At 29.4% G+C, this 19,586-nt stretch overlaps 3 protein-coding genes across 3 annotated transcripts; 2 read left to right on the forward strand and 1 right to left on the reverse strand.

Annotated features, from left to right (window-relative positions):
* The first annotated feature begins 4,354 nt into the window (after positions 1 to 4,354).
* On the forward strand, positions 4,355 to 8,617 carry LOC123294759 (facilitated trehalose transporter Tret1-like). The gene is made up of 2 exons (XM_044875898.1): positions 4,355 to 4,475; positions 6,569 to 8,617. The coding sequence occupies exons 1-2, from the start codon at positions 4,406 to 4,408 to the stop codon at positions 7,984 to 7,986; spliced, it is 1,488 nt and encodes a 495-aa protein (XP_044731833.1). The 5' UTR covers positions 4,355 to 4,405; the 3' UTR covers positions 7,987 to 8,617.
* Positions 8,618 to 9,446: 829 nt separating this feature from the next.
* Positions 9,447 to 12,943, forward strand: LOC123294624 (RING-type E3 ubiquitin-protein ligase PPIL2). The gene is made up of 8 exons (XM_044875715.1): positions 9,447 to 9,550; positions 9,609 to 9,828; positions 9,891 to 10,200; positions 10,901 to 11,319; positions 11,379 to 11,530; positions 11,926 to 12,115; positions 12,632 to 12,771; positions 12,845 to 12,943. The coding sequence occupies exons 1-8, from the start codon at positions 9,519 to 9,521 to the stop codon at positions 12,933 to 12,935; spliced, it is 1,554 nt and encodes a 517-aa protein (XP_044731650.1). The 5' UTR covers positions 9,447 to 9,518; the 3' UTR covers positions 12,936 to 12,943.
* Positions 12,944 to 13,811: 868 nt separating this feature from the next.
* On the reverse strand, positions 13,812 to 19,060 carry LOC123295642 (RING finger protein 10). The gene is made up of 9 exons (XM_044877060.1): positions 18,688 to 19,060; positions 18,199 to 18,595; positions 18,025 to 18,115; positions 17,144 to 17,328; positions 16,879 to 17,077; positions 16,147 to 16,402; positions 15,134 to 15,385; positions 14,730 to 15,064; positions 13,812 to 14,247 (listed from the first exon to the last, which is right to left on the reverse strand). Exons 1-9 carry the CDS (start codon positions 18,764 to 18,766, stop codon positions 13,864 to 13,866), a joined length of 2,178 nt encoding a protein of 725 aa, XP_044732995.1. The 5' UTR covers positions 18,767 to 19,060; the 3' UTR covers positions 13,812 to 13,863.
* Between the last annotated feature and the right edge of the window lie 526 nt (positions 19,061 to 19,586).

A 19,586-nucleotide genomic window follows, 5' to 3' on the forward strand; every position in this document is an offset into this window, starting at 1 on the left:
TTTATTAAATATACATTTTTTATAAATGATTTTTAATTTCTTGTTGATTTATTTTTAGAACCTAAAATTCAAGTTTAGCAATAAAACAAGGTCTGTTTAATACTGTACATTTTGAAGTTGCAGGTATTTTTCAAGCATAATAAGGAGCATTTTCCCTGAAGTTTTGAAGAAATTTCAACTTTCAACCATTTCCAATTTACTTGTAAAAAATGTTACCTTTTTAATAATTTTAATAAGGAACAGCTTTCTTATTTAAAGTTTTCTTCCATCCCATTTCCATAATTAGTTGAGAGCTCAGGTCGGCTTTAATATATGCGTAAAATATGCGCCTATGTACCTAACTTTTTCTTGTTAGAAACATTTTTCTTGATAAAAGTTATTTCAAGGTATTTCTATACACCAAAAAATTAAAATGAAAAGAAAATATTGAAAATTTCTTCATCAATTAATTGCTCTTTTATACGTCTTTAGTGAAAAATTCATATCGATTCTCTACGGTTTATGAGAAATGCATAATCAAAGCCAAAAAATTTTTTATGTACAGTTTTTAATTTTGGTACGATTATAAAGCTTAAAACTTGAGAAATATTATTAATTGTAAATGGTACCATTTTTAAAAGCACTTATAGACTAAAATACCACCATTTATTACGATTTCTTTATTTACCACCATATAATATGGGCTGTTTTAAATAATTAATTTATCGTAAACCGTGAAAGAGAATCGACTTGAAATTTATACAGAAAGACACATAAAATTTCAGTTTTTTGGTAACACATTCGTTTAGGTACCGAAACTCCTTAAGTTAAGTTAAAAAAACCTATTGTAGGTAAAAACAAAGTGCAGGGTGGTAGAAGTGAAACATAAAATATCAATTAAAACTAAAATAATATAATCTTTTTTTTCAATTATTTTTCATTATTTTGTGTTAAATTTCATTGTCTGTTTTTCATGGTAGAAAGAATTAATTCATTAGATAGGTATTTTGATCTAGGGAAAAAACATACTTAATTCTGTAAAAATTAAAATAGTTTTTTTTTTTTTTTGCTTTAATTTTAATGTATAATAAATTTTCCATTTGCAAAATTGTAATTAAAATATCACTATTCGAATAATTTAAAATTAGAATTCATAATTGTATGTTGTTCTTAATTTTATTGAAGCGTAACATACAAAATTATACTTGATTAATTTAATTTCATAACATATTAAAACAAGGAAGATAGTAGGAAATTTTGTAAGGAGCATTTCTACCTTGAGAAAAAATCTTGTACGTATCTATTGAATCTTCTTTCCTGATTCTTTAGTAGGTATCTCAAAAAACTCTTATCTAGCGCAACATATATTTATAAAAAAAACTCGCTACATTATTTGCCGTTGTTAAATATACCTAAATACTGTAAGACTGAAATGGCAAGAAGTGCCTTTCAAGAAATTTCAAAAAACATGGTGTTCATTACCACCTATTCTATCTATGCGAAGAATGGTAATAAAAAGATAATTAAAAAGTCATTAGAGCTTATAAACAATTAGATAAATCGATACATTTTTTCGCTATAAAGTATAAACAATTATTTTGCTTCAGAGGTGTTGTATAATAATTTATTGGTATTCGTTAAGGTCTCTTCAACAAAATGAGTGGCCATACAACCAGCTATAGCTTTATTAAAAGAGACAATATTACCGAAAATTGGGCGTAGTGTATTCCAAAGTTGTAGAGCATAAAAGTATCATCTATGATAATTGTACCTATAAAGATTGATTGATTAGTCTTGCTCACATTAACATATTGGACAGATACTGCGCAACATGAAGCTGCGCAAGGTAAAAGTAAGATGAAATATATGGGTTGAAAAAATTAATCCATAAAAGTAATTTTTTTATTATACTTACTTCTTTTCTTTGCTTAAACTTTTTCACGGGAACTACGGGAAAAGTGTTAAAATTCGATCCTAAGTTTTTCCGTAGGCAAGCAGACACTACGAGTTAAAACAAAGGGAGTAAAATGTTATTGACCCTGTATGAAATAACAAAAATTAAAGTTTAGTATCTATCAATAATATGTATCATTACCATGATGTTGTTTCAAATAAAAATAAAAATATTTTTTACCCGTGCTGAAATTTTAATAGCGTTATAAGTACATTTTTTTAATAATAATGCCAAAAAACGAGATCGTTTCGGTGGTAGAAAAGGTTGCCAGGCACGCTAAAAAATATTTCTTAAGATAGGAAAAGATAAAAATCAATGAATGAATATATTATTCAATTAAATTTTCGGGCAAATAATGAAAAACAATCTTTATTCTGAAATAACAACCAAAAAAAATTAACAATAAATCTCTTTATAAAAGGTCAAGCATGTAGTGAATCCCTGTAGGGCTCGTTGGGAAAATTTTACAGCTTTCAAAAAAATTATTAATTTTACAAATTATTTTACAACAACTTGTGCGCTAATTTTCAGCTTGTTACCTCGCATTAAAATATTGAGTATATTTTTATATTCACCAATTTGATTATATTATTTATATAATTAGTATTATATTTTGCAACATTGTTAATTTGTTATTCATATAAACGACCCCCTTAGAAGTCATACAATTGAAAACATCTTGATAAAACGGTATTTTTTAACAATATAACTAACAATTCATATGAGTAAATTTCCAGATTATTACAAATGAATAAATATTTTTATAATTCTTATCAGTGTTATCATTAAAGGTCAGAATCTATAAATGTGTATAGCCGTGAAATTTCTTCTTAAATATTATTTGTTTATTCTAGGGTCGTAATAGTTTTACGTTTTAATAAGATATAAATTATGTTCAAAATAATATTTTCATTTTTGTATTGAAATAAAAATCGCAAAAAATATGGTACAGTAGAACCTCGATAAGTTAAAGTCCAAGGGAAACACAAAATATTTTAAGTTATAGAGGTTTTAAGTTATCAAGGGTCTATGTTAGGTAAAGGTTAATATAGAGGTATGTACATGTTTCTATGTACCCTAGTTAATATAGAGGTATGTACATGTTTCTATGTAGTTACTGAGGGCCTATACAGAGATTATTTATTTAAGTTATAGAGGTTGCTTATTTTAAGTTATAGAGGTTTTGGGCTCTGATGGGAAGGGAACATAGTATTTGAAGTAACAGAGGTTTTTATGTTACCGAGGTTTAAGTTATCGAGGTTCTACTGTATTTTAAAAAGATTTTTTAACTATAGAGGTACCTACACTTAAATAGATAACGCTTCTGATTTTATTGTAAAGCAGTTTACATTTGTGCTATATCTACTGATATTTTATCACCATCTAGTCTGACCAATCAGCATATATGTTCCAAAAATGTAACCCAAACGCCAAAAATTGCATAATTTGTAGCTATAGAAAATAAATAAATTAGCTGATAAATATAAGCAATGAGCTTTTATTAGTTTATATCACAATCTAGACAAGTTTTTAGAAAAAGGGCGCAAGGAGAGAGATTTGCAAAGAATAAAAAAACGCACCATCTCTGGATTTATTGGAATAATCTCCAGTTTTTCTGAAATTTTGATTTAGCAGCCCTATTTGGATATCAACAGTGCAACGTTAAAATTCACAGAAAGTTCAGCGTTCGTTAATTGAGTATTTGTTGATCTTTAACTTTCTGGGTCGAGGTGGTATCACCAAAGAAGGCTGGGGGTCAACAACCCCCTAAAAATTCAGAAATCCTTAACCAAATACCAGTCATACTCCAATTTATACTTCTCATTCGAAATATCAAATATTTTTGTATATCTGCGGAATTCTACATCGTTTTTGAGAATCTCTGAATAATTGTTATATTGTATAATTGTTGTTGTTATATACTGTATTATCGTGTTAAAAATGTGCCTTGCCTTTAAAATGTGGCTCCTCCACGTACACGTTTTCACCTTTCTATATCTTATGCTTTTGGATATATTTTTTGGTATTGAACTGCAAATATTGCACATTGGACATGCAACAAAATGATATATACCTACTCAATTATCTTAATTAAAATTTGTAATAACTAAACTGCTTAATTATTGCAAACTGCACATAGTTGTTAAAATATTTTTAATAAATTATCTTTTTTCGCCAATTATAAAAAAAAAATTTGAATTGAGATTTAAGTTCATATGAATCACATTTTAATTTGATAAAGCTAACACTTGGGTCTATTTTAAAAATATATCATATTTTAAAAATTCTTCCAATCACACAAATTAGTTATTATTATAATAATTATAATTATGAACAATTTCTCTTCTTCATTCTTAGTCTGTAATGGGTAGTTTAGTAGTGCTAACTTAATTATACATTTTAATATTTAGTGTAGTTATCAATACTAATATATAATTACGTACATTTTTTTTATAAATATATTGAAAATTAATGGATATCAGAATTATTGCTAGATCTCTTTTTGGACGAAGATGGCTACAATATTATGCAGCAATTACATGTAAGTAACTGTTTTTAAGAAATATAAATTTTAAGGATTCAAGTTTTTTTACTCTTTCCTAATTTGAACGATTCTTATGTCTTTAACCTTTATTTGTTAGAGTAACAAATATTAATCGCGTTGGTGGGTTTAATTAAAGATATTTTTATGATTCCTGGGTATGTATTAATTAAAAGATTGACAAATAAATGAAGAGTTAGCAAACAAAGAATAGGTGATATCAACAAAAAAGGACTTATTTTTAAATATAAATATGTGTACAGCATAGATGGACGGCAGAAGACTTAGTAGGAGTAACGAATGTCCTTTCCGCCCCAATCGTCAGGAATTTCCCACGTGGTTGCAACTGGGAACAAAGTTTTATATTTAAATAATAAACTATGTTTAACCTGTCTCTCAAATTTTGTCTCTCACTAAAATTTAAGCTTGCTCTAATTTTCGACACATCCAGATAATTGATATTATTTTCGAATTATTAGAAAAATTGATCGTTAGCCTTCTTTCCCTCAAAGGATCTCGATGTATTTCCAACTTACCCTTGGCATTTTTTTGTAGGCCTGAAAGCCTAAGCGTACGCTAGAACGTTCTATATGTACAGGTATAAAATTTACTCTATTTAGTCTAAACTTTCTTAAAATCCCCGTACCCGACCAAATTTACAAGAAATAAAAAATAAATACCCGAATTTCCATTTTTCGAAGCTTAAACATAGTGCTAAAACATTTTTATTCGTTGCGTGCAGAATGCGTTGCCCGCGGTATTACTTATAACTTCTATATCGTTTCATTATATTGTGTATTAATTTTAGTTTTCAAACAATGATTTCATCCCTTATGTAATAATATTGCCTATATATAAGTAATATCATTTAGAAATTCAGGCAATATTAATTACATTATTTATACAAACAATGTCTAAAAACTCAAATAATAATATAATAAAGCGATTCAGAAATTTAAATATTTCCACTTGCGGCGCTGAATTCAGTTCTGCACGCAACGAATTGTGAATTAATTTCAAAAAAACTAAACTGTTTGAGGATAGTCCATCGAAAAACTATTTGTGGATAATCCATCTCTTGATTTCATTTCCAAATTATTTCGCTAGGTATAATACGTTAACGATTCAAAACTGCAAAATTTCACGGTTTAAGCCGTTTATAATATTTCTGACACCGAGCCATTTGACGTCTTTTGCAAGCCCAATCAGCAAGCTGTAAAAGTATAAACCGTGCAACACTGTTCAAGAATAAAATTCAACGTTTTTGCAAAACTATTGAGCTCATAAATTGAAATGTGATTATCGTTACTGTTGGTAGAAACACTTAGACCATTAAGTACATAGACTGAGCATGTTTACCCTTCACCCCACCCCTATTTCAATAAATCGTACTTAGCTTTTTCAATCTTATATAGGGTTTGGTTAGTTATTTTCGTTGTTATTTGGTGCTTTGGTGCACCCCTTTGTGTTTGGCAGTAGTTTTATATTAATTACTATTTTAAGTGCTACAGTACTCTATCTAGAACATCGCTATAAAAAATAACTCTACTACTTTTGACTAATAGATAAAGTTTATTTTTTTATCTGATGTAATAATTTGTTTAATTTGGGTAACTTTTGTTTTTTGAACAGACATAATTATCGTATATCGACATTCGTAATTTAAGGGTCAAATATTTTTTTTTAAATTTTAATTAGTATAAAGAAACCAAAAATCTCTTATTGTAATTATTATTATGCAATTTTTTTAAAGTAAAATGTTGATAAAAATTTTGATTGTGATTTTGTGGCATAAGGCAATACCTATATAAAGAATTAAATTTTCTTTTTTAATTAATTAATTATTAGTTAATATTCAGATTATTTTTTACTTAATATTATAACTCTGATAATGATAACTCCGTTAACTTCAAGTTCAATGTTAAAAATTTTCCATAGATAACAAATATTTTTAATGTTTGACCAATGTTAGCTCCCGTTTTGTTCCCTCCACGTATAGTTAACAATTAATATTTATTCGATTTTTGTAAACCGGATAGTTTAGGCAGTAATTGATAGCAAAAATACCCTATAAGACCTTCTTCATGTTTCAGGTACAATAGCCATGTTTATATCTGGAATGACATATGTATGGCCATCACCAAGTTTACCAAAATTAATGTCAAGAACTTCAGCAATACCTATAACCAAAGACGAAGGATCGTGGCTAGCTTCATTTACACCAGTCGGTGATTTATTTGGAGCACCATTAGCTGCATTTACAGCAGATTACTTTGGTCGAAAGAATGCAATACTCATTGCCACTGTGCCATATTTAATTCATTGGTTAATTATATATTTTGCAAGCTCTTTACCACACTTATTAATTGCAAGATTTTTATGTGGTTTTGCTGATGGACAAATATTAACAATTTTACCAATGTACATTGGTGAAATGGCTGAATATGATATTCGCGGACGTTTGGGTAATTTAATAACGGTCATGGCGGATTTGGGAACATTATTTGTTTATTGTGTGGGTCCATATGTGTCAATAACAGCAATGGCCTTGTTGTCATGTATTTTTCCAATCATGGTATTCATATTATTTTATCCAATGCCAGATTCACCGTATTATCACTTATCAAAATTAGATTATTTAAGTGCTAGCCGAAGTTTAAGACAATTTCGCGGTCGTGATGAAGTAGATGAAGAATTAGTTCAATTACATCAAGTTGTTACCGAACAAATGATCCAACCAAGTACATGGGGTGAATTGTTTAAAAATAAAACTAATCTAAAAGCATTGTTAATTGTAATTGGTTTAAAGTCATCACAACAATTAAGTGGAATATCTGCATTTCTGGTGTATTCAGAATTAATATTTACAGAAGCTGCAGGAAATATTGATCCAAGCATTTCGGCAATGATTTTTGGTTTCATCCAATTAGTATCCAGTGCTTTCTCCGCCGTGGCAGTGGATTATATTGGTCGCAAACCATTATTAATATCTTCATGTATTGGATCAGCAGTTGCACTTTTTGCTCAAGGGACATACTTCTACTTATTACAGCATAGTTATGATGTAACAGGCTTTAAATGGGTTCCCTTAACTTCAATGTTATTATTTATTGTGATGTATTGCTATGGTTTAGGTGCAATTGTTTTTATGATGCCAAGTGAAATGTTCCCAACCAATATTAAAGCAAAAGCTTTATGTTTACTTGATTTGTATTTTGCTCTTACAGCATTTTTAGTTATGAAATTATTTGAAGTAGTTTCTTCGAATTATGGTGATCATGCACCATTTTATGGTTTTATGGTATTTACATTGATGAGTATTGTTTTTATTGTCTATTGTGTGCCAGAAACAAAAGGAAAAACTCTACATGAAATACAAAGTATTTTGAGTGGTCATGAGTCTGGATTTGTTTCTGAAACTAAACCTTTATTGCCATACAAAACCGCATATCCTATTATACCCTGTGATACGGGTACTAATAATAATCGTTTTTATAGTCGAAATATTTAGGAGGTTAAATACTTAACGAATCTCGACCAAATCGTGGAAAGTAGCTGGTTCTATTTACGCATGAATAAGATGGTGAAAATACTCTATTGGATGATATTTAAAAGACTGTTTATTGTAGTGTAGATAATGAAGTTAAACTGCCTTAAGAGATTTTGTCACATTCTTCTTTAGTTCATCCTCAAAAAATTGATTTCAGTTAATTCAACCACTTACTATAGGGGAAAGTGTTACAAAATGATCCCTCATTGTTTTAAGTGAACTCTAAATACAAGCAAAAAGTTCAAAATAATAAGTGACTTTAATTAAATGTATCTAATTGCCGCTGGAAAAACGGAAAATAGATTTAAAACTTAAAACGCGAACTGTGTGAATTAATAATAATAAAGTATACTAGATTAAATAAAATACGGAAATGATAAAAATTAAAAACACAAATACGCAAAATATCAGTTTATAAAATTCCTAAAAATAGAAATAAACAATAGCACTTCTTTAACTCCCAGTGAGTATAATTGAAAACTCTTCGCACTTTTTGCACACTATACAATTTCATTCGTGTTGTTCAAAAATAATTTTTTTTTTCTATCATGAACAAGTCTATTTAAATGAGATAAAAAATGTGTTCATTTAACGACTGAATCATAAAAAGATATTAATAGATTTATTAATTAAATGAGTTATAGTTACATTTTTAATTGTAAAATAAAACTAATTTATTGTTTTTTTTATTTATTGTTACAGAGATTCTAAAGAATAAATTATAAAATATGATGTAATTAATTATGTGTTTATTTTATTTATCATTATTCCATATTAAAATACTAAATTGTTAGCTTAAAAATTGTTAATTTTTAGGTACAATAACGATCATAACAGAAAATTAAAGGATTTCTGAATTTGGTTTTCTAAATTTCTTAAAATATTTGTTGTTAAATCCGAAATTCGTAGAACACCTGGGTGAATTATTAATCCTGGGGGCTTTATTAAAGGCAAGCCCAATTCGTAAAACGCCATTAAATTAGAAAACTTGACTATATTCTGGTCGAAAATTATTTTTTTTTTTTGAGAATATTAAAATAAAATTGGGAAACTCAGTATAGTATTAATTGTCTGGTTGGAAACTTGATTTCTAAAAAAAAAACTTCCAAAACTTCAGATAACAAAAACTCGGTAAATTAATTATTTTTTCGGTTCGAAATATTTGTTCGTCAATCTGCCAAGTAGAAAAACAATTTGAAAAAGTTTAATTTATATACATGACTTCATTTGCCCTATTGATGTAGCTTAAAATTATCAATGAATTATTAAAAATAAATTATTAATAATCACATCAGCTGAATAATATTTGTAATCGGTCTACATTGAATATAAGTTTAAATATAGTTTATATATCTAAAAGTCTGTGATTAGGTTTATTGTTTGGTCGATAAGTCAGAAATAACCTTAAACTGTCAAATTTAGGACATCGTTCATAAACGTAAACATTAGCCAGAGTAGTTTGCAATATTATTGTAGCTAAAAAATAAATAAAAATGGGGAAACGACAACATCAAAAGGACAAAATGTAAGTTTTTATATAAATTCAAAAATTAATTTGATTTTAATCTTAAAAAATTATTTAGGTACTTAACGTACACCGAATGGACTGAATTATACGGAGGAAAAAAATCAGGGCCACCATCAGCTGAAGATGCAGCTTTTAGACGTTTACCTTTTGATCATTGTTGTGTATCTTTACAACCTTTTGAACATCCTTATTGTGATAAAAAAGGCAATGTTTTTGAACTACAAGCAATTATTAATTACATCAAAAAATATAAAACAAATCCGGTTACTGGAGAGGTATGATCACTCAATTCGGATTCGGCTTTACTATTTTATTTAAATATTATTCTTTATTTTAGGCATTAGATACAAAATCATTAATAAAATTAATTTTCCATAAAAATGCCGAAGATGAATACCATTGTCCAGTTATGTTCAAAACATTCACGAAAAATTCACATATTGTAGCCATTGCAACCACAGGGAATGTGTTTTCTTATGAGGCAGTAGAACAATTAAATATTAAAACACGAAATTGGAAAGATTTAGTTGTAGATACTCCTTTTGAAAGAAAAGATATTATCACCATTCAAGATCCTAATAATTTAACAAAATTCAACTTAACAACGTTTCATCACATCAAGAATAACTTGCGTGTTGAGGATGAAGGTAAATTTTCTTCGGTCATTGTAAACATTGAATGTAAATCTGATATGGGTACCGGGACACAGGAACATTCCAGGAAATTGTGAAGCCGACGAGCTTGCCAGAAATGGCACAATGCGGTTCCATTTGCGAACTGCAAGTTACTCCTGAAAAAGGCTTATCTTAGATGGAGGGAAGAACGTACTTGTGGTACTACAAGACAGATATGTACTGAGTACAATCGCAGGCGTTCCGAAGTTCACATATCACTTCCAAGGGCCTCTGTTCGCAAAGTTGTTGCAGCTATCACAGGACACTGACTGGGCAGCAAGCACGCTGAACGCTTAGGCCTGGCAGTGTATCACGACTACTGCAGGAGCTGTCACAGTGGTGACGAGGAGGAGACAATGTCTCATCTTCTCTGTCACTGTCCAGCTCTTGTCTTGAGGAGATGGAGTTACTTGAGCCAGCCTCTCTTTGAAGACATCTCCGATCTAAAGTCAGTCGACGTCAAAGCCCTCCTGCTGTTCTTAAACAACTCCAAATGGTTCATGGAGTAGTGGCCGGGGACGGGCCAACCCATTAACGGTATCACAACAGACCCTATGGTCTAAGTGTGTCCCACCCCAGGACAGCCACTCTAACCTAACCCTGGGCTCGTGAACTACTTTTATACAATTACTTATTTTTTAATAAATAAAACATTAATATTTTTTGTCTGTAGAGGAAGTGGCTCAAAGAGGAGATCCAACAGCTCGGTTGAAAAAAATTTCTAATGAAACTAAAGCAATACTAAACGAATTAAACGAACAATATAAGAAGCCCGAAGAAACTGTAGAAGAAAAAGCTAAACCTGATAAATTTAATGCTGCTCATTATTCAACGGGAATGGTTGCAGCAGGTTTTACATCTACGGTGATGGCACCGCTTACAGAAGTTGAGCCAGCAATTATCCATGAAGATTTGGTTCGATATCAAAGAGTTAAAAAGAAAGGATATGTACGTTTAATCACAAATATGGGTCCCTTAAATTTAGAATTATATTGTGATGTTCTTCCGAAAACATGTGAAAACTTTTTGAAACATTGTGATAGTGGATATTATAATGGTACCAAATTCCATAGATCAATACGAAATTTTATGGTAAATTGTAAGCAGATATGTAGATAACTATTTTTGTGTGTAACTAATTTTGTTAATAGATTCAAGGTGGCGATCCTACGGGTAAAGGTACCGGTGGAGAATCAATTTGGGGGAATAAATTTGAAGATGAAATTAAACCAAATTTAACCCATTCAGGTCGTGGTGTATTGTCTATGGCAAATTCTGGTCCAAATACTAATGGTTCACAATTGTAAGTATTAATGAGGTTATTCGGACACTATCGTGTGTTTGCGTGAGTCTCGCGATAAGATAATTTGGAGTAGATGGTTAATGTGAAAAAAAAAATATCTAAGTTTTTTGAGCTTTTCTCAGATCTTCTGAGGATCAGTGAATGAACGCAATCACAGGGTTAACCAAAAAGCCAAAAAAACTTACAGACCCGTGCTAACTCGAACCCATTAAAGGCATGATCAACCCGTGGATCAACGAATGAACGCAATCTCAACTAAAAACTATAAATTTTCACCAGCTCCGACAACGGATTCGTTAACTACGTAAAAAAGTTAGATACACGATAGTGTCGAATAACCTTACCGTAATAATTCACTAAATTTAAAAATATTTATTTTTATTCAAATTTTTCAGTTTTATTACATATCGATCTTGTCGCCATTTGGATGGAAAACATACAGTATTTGGTAAAGTGGTTGGTGGAGTGGATACTTTAACAGCAATGGAAAGGATTGAAGTAGATAATAAAGATCGTCCAATCGAAGATATTATTTTAATAAGAGCACAAGTTTTTGTGGACCCTTATCAGGAAGCTGATGAACAGGTATTATTAACCTCTTTTTATCTCTACATTATATACTACAAACTTAGGATAACGATCGACCTCAAACCTAAAAAATCGGGCAATGTAAAGAAATTTTTTGATGCTAGAAAAGTCAAAAAATATTAATATAAGGGAAAAGGATTTAAAAAAGTATTTTGAGTCTATAGAATTGAATTAGAAGGCCTAATTCTTCATCGAAAATTCGGAATATGAATTTGCACCAATTTTATTAACTACAATATCCGTTTTTGGAAACAATTTACCTTAGTGAATGTTTTTTATCAGAATGTCACGCAAATAGATATTTCTTTTCTTTTCGAATAGAAGAATTTCAAATTACGAAAGTACAAAATTGGCCAGAGAATTTTTGTTATAATTATGGATGTCAGAGAATTTCATAAAAACAATTCGATTGTCACACTCTATATGTTTTACAGAATATATTAAACTATAATAGTATTTTTTACTGAATATGTTTTAAACTATTTTTTATTTACCGTGTTAAAATTCATTTAGCTTACGAAAGAAAGAGAAGAGGAATTAAAACGTTTAGCTGAAGAAGCTAAAAAACTCGAAGAAAGCAAAAAGAAAAATGTACCATTAAAAGTTTACAGAGAGGGTGTTGGAAAATACATAAATCCAAAAGCAATGAAAAAGTAAGTATTTAAAAAAAAGAAAAAAAAAAAAAAAAACTCCAAACACACCTCTAAACATAATTAATATTTTTAGACAAAATGATCAAATGGCAGAAGTGTCGGAACCAGTTAAGAAAAAATCAAAAAATGCATCATATAAATTTGGAGATTTTCAAGGATGGTAATTATCAATAATTAAAAATATAATGCAATTTTGTAACATATATTTAAAATAAGAATAATTTTAAAATTTTCGAAAAAAAAAAAAACGTATCAATTTACCTGAAATTTCCACGTTTTTGTATTTAAATGTCATCAGTGCTTAAACAGGCCGCTAAAGTCTTAATAATTACAGTGTGTTCTCAAGTACTCATCCAATTTTGAAGACTTAATAATGGATACTTTACTGGGCAACAAACAGTAAAAGATTCCGGTAACTTTTAAAGTAACAGACAGATTTTCTGGGATCAAAATGCTACTCGAAAGTCGTTATATTAAATAATTTCAAAAAAAAAAATACCGTGTACATTTCGTAGAAAAAGCACATTCCCGAACTCCTATAGTTAATTTCATATTCGTCCGGGAATGTATTGCTTTTCCTACTAGATACACAAACTAATATTTGTTCTTTCTAAAATTCTACTAATATTTGGGAACAAAAGTGAAAGTCCTGATGTTAAAGTAATAAATAAGAAATCGATTAAAATTTTACATTCAATAACGTTCACTGGTTGATTTGCAGTATTCAAAAAAGTTCAAACTATGGTAGGCCATAATGAGCACTCGTATGTTATCCTCTTCTATCTTTTCTATTATCTTTTGATCTATACCTTACCTTTTTCCGACAATCGATTCAGGTTGGATACATCAAAGGTATGTATTAAATTTGGATTTATATAAGATAAAAGGTAAAATTAAAGCATTTATTAATTTCTGCAACAATTTATACATTACCAGTCAAAACAATAAATACATTTTTTTTTTATAATCATTAAATTCAAAGAAATCTAAATTTCTTAAGTAATTAAATAATATATTTTATTGATAAAAATAAAATTGACAAAGAATTATGAATTAATAATATATTAATATGAATCCATTCCCATTGAATTTTTACTTTCGGCAAGCCAACCCAGTTGCAAATAATATTTTTCCTTTTCTTTTTTGCTTCTTCTTTTGTTTCTCAGCAGAAGTATTATTGTTAGTAATTGGTTTTTCATCATTACATATTTGATTTGCTGATTGCTCCAGAGCTAATGCAATTGCATCACTGAAACTTTGCTTGTATTGTGGCGCTGGTACATAATCATCATTTTGTTCTGCTGAATCACTATCATTACCACCAAATTGTTGATGTTTGATGTCAAATCCAACACGACAATTTTTACCAGTTACCGATATTAATTTAGGTGGTGATGCTGTCTCAACATGTTTTGGCGCTGTTGGACTCTTTAATGTAGGCCAAAATGTATTTTGCACTTTTGTTTTGGACAGCATCTGTAATTAAATAATCGATTTTAGTTTGATTAATCTTAAAAAAGTAAGTGAAAAAAGATTTCAAGGACATTTATTATACAAATACTTCAACAATACTTTTCAATAACCATAGGATTTTCTTCAAAATTACAAAAGTTGAAATTTAAAACTATTTTAAGCCTAAATATCGTCGAAATGTCTTAGTTTAATAACAGATAGAGATTTTATCCGACCATCATGACTACTCAAAAATGAAGAGTTGAAATTTTAACAGCGTTAGTTTATGCCTAAATGTGACTTCATAGTTGGCGATCGAGTCAAATCGAATAATAGGGCATGTAGATTTAATAATTGTATAAAAAACGTCCTACTAAAAGTCCTTATATTCCAAACTATTCACGTTTGACTATTAAGAATTTTTAAACAAAAAATTTTTTTCTCTTTATTCTATTAGTGTAGATGAATTTCAATAAGTTGAATAATAATGGTTTATAAATACTTACGTTAGCAAAAGAAGGGCCAGAAATATTATTTGAGTTATCATTTAAATGTAAATTTGATACATTTTCAGTAAGTCCATCTGATGATGATGGCGATGCATTAACATAATCATTCAATGATAAAGTACTCTCAGTAGTAAAACTTGTTGAAGATAAAGGTGGACTTCCACCATCCTCAAATGAGCCAACAATTGGAAATTGATGATAAGATTGAATTTGTATTTCTGGCGTTGGATAAATTCCCATTAAACGGTTTTCTTTTTCAATAATTCGTTTTTCATGTCTTCTTTCATCTCTTGCACGTTTTTGCCGGCGTTTACGACGCATGTCAATTTGATCTATAAATCATTATAATGTATATATCAATTACAATTTACAAATCATTCCAAATTAAATATGAATTATACCTTTAAAATGTTCGAGAACTTCTAATGTCACATAGGGTGCTCCTAATTCTAATTCGGCAATTTCAAATTGGCATGTTACTGGTAAATGTTGCAAATACCGCATTCTCTTTCGTAACTCTTCAGTTATAGAACCATTTTCCTTCTCAACAATAACTCCTTCAATTTTTGGTGGACAACTTTCTAAACTTCCATATAGATGTTCAAGCATTCGTATATTTAAAGAATGTAAATAAATGTGCTGACCGTCACTAGCTAAAAGTTATGATTTAATCATTAGAAAATTTGTTAAAAAACAGAAAAAAGATATTGCTAACTGCTACCTTGTGTACACGTAATTATGGATAGTTTGGTAAATAAATATACGACTACTAGCTTCAACTGAGTCATCCACTCAGACCCGGATTTACCATGCAGACAGAGTAGGCACGTGCCTGGGTGGCAAGAACTGAAAAACGGCAAATTTTGGCACAAAACTTTGAAAACTTTTTTTATTCGTAGAAATTTATGTTTTATTCAATCATTTTCCGTACTGCTGCGAGTGAAAAACTACTTGAAATCAAAACGATTAAACGCACTCGCTTTGTTAACTATAATCAGATTTGCTCATGTCTTTAGATTGTGATAACATTATCAATGTCTTGCAAATTTCTAAATATGGGGCTTTATGCACTAATAGAACAAAAACCCTGTAGTTAATCCATATAAATTCATAATCATTATAGATTTTCCTTATTAAGAGAAATTAATTCAACTATGTAATAAAAATCGACAAAGGAGAAAACTATAGTTTTTTTTACCATTATTATACTCGGTCTTGAAAATAAAACGTACAAATCTAAAAAAACTCTCGACTTAATAGTTAGGGGCTAAAATGGCGAAGTTTTCTTGGGAACAGAGCTTGTACATATATGTTTACATGTATTGAGTTTTTCGCAGATTTACTAGTATCATATATTTTTAAGAATGTTTCCGTATAAAGAAGGTAACAGATTCTAGAATGTAATAAATCTAACCTTGATAAAAATAAAAATCTTTTTGAACAGTTCCTCCATTATCCTTATTGTCATCAGATTTCGTATTTTCCTTTTCATTGTTTTTATTGAATGCCTTCTTATCAAATTCTGCTTGACAATATTTTTCTAATACACTTTTTTCTCTAACAGATAGTAAGTCCAAAGCTTGTTCAACGAAACATTTTTCAGGACAATTTTCATCTAACGATAATTGTATTGATAATTCAGTTTTCTCACGATCAACTATTTGTAGAATCTAAATATTTAACAAACACTTTAATTGCTTGTTATACGTAAATTTTACAAGGTAGAACATGAAAACCTGACGTATTTTTAACTTTATTGACCCGGCAAGATATCATCCCATCATGGTTTATTCGCAATCTATGATAACTTCAACAACGGTTTTAAGAAGTAAAGACGCATAAACGATGAAATCGATGTGACTTCTGATGCGATGATTGAAAGAGAAAACTTTCGCGACCGGCTAGAACAGTTTGTGTAAAATTATTTAGCTTATATACCTCCTTGAATTTCAAATTTGTTACTTATACATTCGGAGGAATACAGGTTGAGACAAACGGATCGACAAGCAGGTATTAACCAAAGTGAATTCTAAAACAGGTCTGTTTTACATGGAATGTACAAAAACTTTCAAAATTAAACTTTTGTGTTCATTTCAAAAATCGTCTGGTTTTTATGTTCATCGTTTATCAAATTTAGAAATATTACATCATTTTCTTTAGCGAGTAATAATTTTGAAAATGCAGTAGTGACATTTTTTTCAGAAACGTTTAGTATATTATTAGAGCGATGATGTTGAACTTCTATCATTGGAACAGCAATTAACGAACCACGTTCACGTTTCATAAGAGTCATTTCTATTTTATTTCCAATGACAATTACATTGTTGTAAGGTTTTGCGACAACACTAGAAAATTAAAATAAGTACATATTTTACAAATATATTTTTTTTTTTAATTTTTGTAGATGGTACCTTTTTAAATCTTGTTTGTGTATTGCTTCAAAACAAATTGGACACTTTCGCCAAGTTTTATCAGACAGTGCCAAGTAATGTAAAATACATGACCAACAATAAATATGTCCACAACGTGTCATTTTAGCAGCAACTGGTGTATAAAGACATATTGGACAGCATGGAAATTCTGATCCTTGTACATTCTAAGCGTTTTAAGAATTAAATATCAGTTTTGTTAAAAATGAATTACTTTAATGGTAACAACTTTAATCGATAATTAAATGAAAAAACCGCATAATAGACAGGGTCAATCGTGAATCCTAGTCTATTATGCGATTTTTTTCCATAATTATTTATTAAATATTACTTAAATGATTATTTAATACATTATATTTGTAAATATTGACCCAGAACTAAAGTACGTTAAGCTGAGCACAACACCTTCTGCGCCCTCTATTTCAAAAATGGTTCAACATACAAAAAAAAGTTTCAGGCAAAATTTGTAGAAAATTTTATCCTCTACAACTTGTATAATAAATGGTAATACGATTGAACGCAAAAGAAACGAGATATTTACAAAAAACTGAATTTCGATACCTTTGACCATGAATATCTAACGACGCGAACGCGTTATCATTTGTGACTTTCGAGACAACATTTGTGCTATCAAAATAAAGGTTTGTACAAAATTTGCTTATTCCTTTAGATTCCGAGGTTGATTACTTATTTTGACTAAGATGATCGGGTTATCAGTAAAATCATTGCTTCATTAAAATAAAAAAAAAAGCAGATACTTTATTACTCTTTCGAGACAAAACTGTCAAATTAACCAAATTAGGTATTTACTTTAATCCAAAACAATTGATAACATGAAATATACTGATAAAATATCTACTTACAATTTGCTCAATAAGTTCCCAATTGACAAGAGCATCCGGATCTTTCATATAAATTTCGTAATTACCATTAACATTCACCACGAATTGACAGCTGATAAAAGAACAAGAACATTGAAATATTTGAAATACTAAATAAAAACTAAGTAAATAAACTATGGCTATTTCAAAACATACGTAGCTTGTAAAAACTCTTCTTTATTGTATTTATGCTTTAATCCATACTGCATTCGATTATTGAAATTTGATGTTCTGTATGCAGTCGATGTTCCATCATTAGCTGCCTGTCTTGGAGTGTAGTGAAAATTTAACAAATGGTTTAAACTTTGTTTCTTACTGCCTGGCAGAAATATAGAACCAATTTCTGCGTTATCTAATGCTACCCCGGCATCCTCCTTTCCACCCAAATTACATCCAGAGTAATACGTGCCGCGTGGTTTGGGTCGTTTATCCAAGACAATTTTATTACGTTGTGGAGTAGGTTTTCGATTTGGCTCATTTTTAATAGAAAGTGAACTGCCAGCTGGTTCACGGCGTCTTCCACCGCTCCGAGGCCACGGTTTATTTGCAACATCTGCATAATATTAAAGCACAAATTTGATAAGATTATGGACTTACAATAGATTATGAAATTAATAGTGGGGGATATAATGTGTGATGTCATACCTTGACCTTTTTTACCCTCAGAACCAAACCCCTTTGATTGAGCTTGATTTGAACGATTTGATGATTGTTTTTTGTCCATAATGGACTTTTGGTGTTGTTTCTAGTGTTTTGTTGGAGTTTGCTCCCCCGTACGGAGTTATAATATTCACTTTCAAAACATACATTTTAGTTAGCCATGTTTATAATATTACAATAAAAAAAATACCAATACAAGGTACTATTTAATAATTAATTTCAATAAATAAATTTAGTAAGGAAACTTAAGAACGTTACAGTTTTTGGGGAGTCAAATCTCCCTGTCGTCGATGTCGACGATTTTGAAGTAAAAAATCAACTATCACACTCGTCCCAGAAATGGCGACGAGAAAACTAAAACAGAATTAATTTTGAGTAAAAAAAACTTTGTTTAACGCATTGCCAACTTATATTATTTGTTTATGTATTCATATCGGTCACCCATGTCTTGAAATGAAATATAGCGCCAATTTAAAATAGTTGGCGATTGAATTATTTTGATTCTATTTAATTTTGAATAAAATTAAAAAAAAAAAAACTTCAATTTAAAAAATCCTAGTGTATAACCTAACGTAATTTGGACCCCCACAAAAATTTTTTTCGGGTTGATTAATTATAAATCTTTTTTAATCCATTATTCGTCGTTTGTTCTTCATTGTTTGATTATTAAAATTATTTTTTCGATCGTTGTTTATTTATTATTTATTAAACACTTATTAACCATTAAGTTAGTCCCCCATACTATTGATTTTCACTTTTTACTTTCTTAATCAGTGTATATTTTAAGGAATTATTGATTGTTCGTTTATTATTAGCAATTGTTGGATTATAAATATAGAAAACGTTATATATTTTAAATTTTGTCTTATTTTTTAATTTTCTAT

The sequence above is a fragment of the Chrysoperla carnea genome, chromosome 3, assembly GCF_905475395.1.
Source record: "Chrysoperla carnea chromosome 3, inChrCarn1.1, whole genome shotgun sequence".
Lineage (NCBI taxonomy): Eukaryota > Metazoa > Arthropoda > Insecta > Neuroptera > Chrysopidae > Chrysoperla > Chrysoperla carnea.

What these genes read in the sequence shown, in the direction of transcription:
- LOC123294759 (XM_044875898.1), top strand. Translation starts at nt 4,406, where the DNA reads ATGGATATCAGAATTATTGCTAGATCTCTTTTTGGACGAAGATGGCTA. An exon ending in ATATTATGCAGCAATTACAT is followed by an intron (nt 4,476 to 6,568) that starts GTAAGTAACTGT and finishes TTCATGTTTCAG; the next exon opens with GTACAATAGCCATGTTTATA.
- LOC123294624 (XM_044875715.1), top strand. Translation starts at nt 9,519, where the DNA reads ATGGGGAAACGACAACATCAAAAGGACAAAAT. An exon ending in CAACATCAAAAGGACAAAAT is followed by an intron (nt 9,551 to 9,608) that starts GTAAGTTTTTAT and finishes AAAATTATTTAG; the next exon opens with GTACTTAACGTACACCGAAT. An exon ending in AATACTAATGGTTCACAATT is followed by an intron (nt 11,531 to 11,925) that starts GTAAGTATTAAT and finishes CAAATTTTTCAG; the next exon opens with TTTTATTACATATCGATCTT.
- LOC123295642 (XM_044877060.1), bottom strand. Translation starts at nt 18,766, where the DNA reads ATGGACAAAAAACAATCATCAAATCGTTCAAATCAAGCTCAATCAAAG. An exon ending in AGTTCTCGAACATTTTAAAG is followed by an intron (nt 15,065 to 15,133) that starts GTATAATTCATA and finishes AATGATTTATAG; the next exon opens with ATCAAATTGACATGCGTCGT. An exon ending in CTGGCCCTTCTTTTGCTAAC is followed by an intron (nt 14,248 to 14,729) that starts GTAAGTATTTAT and finishes ATTTAATTACAG; the next exon opens with ATGCTGTCCAAAACAAAAGT.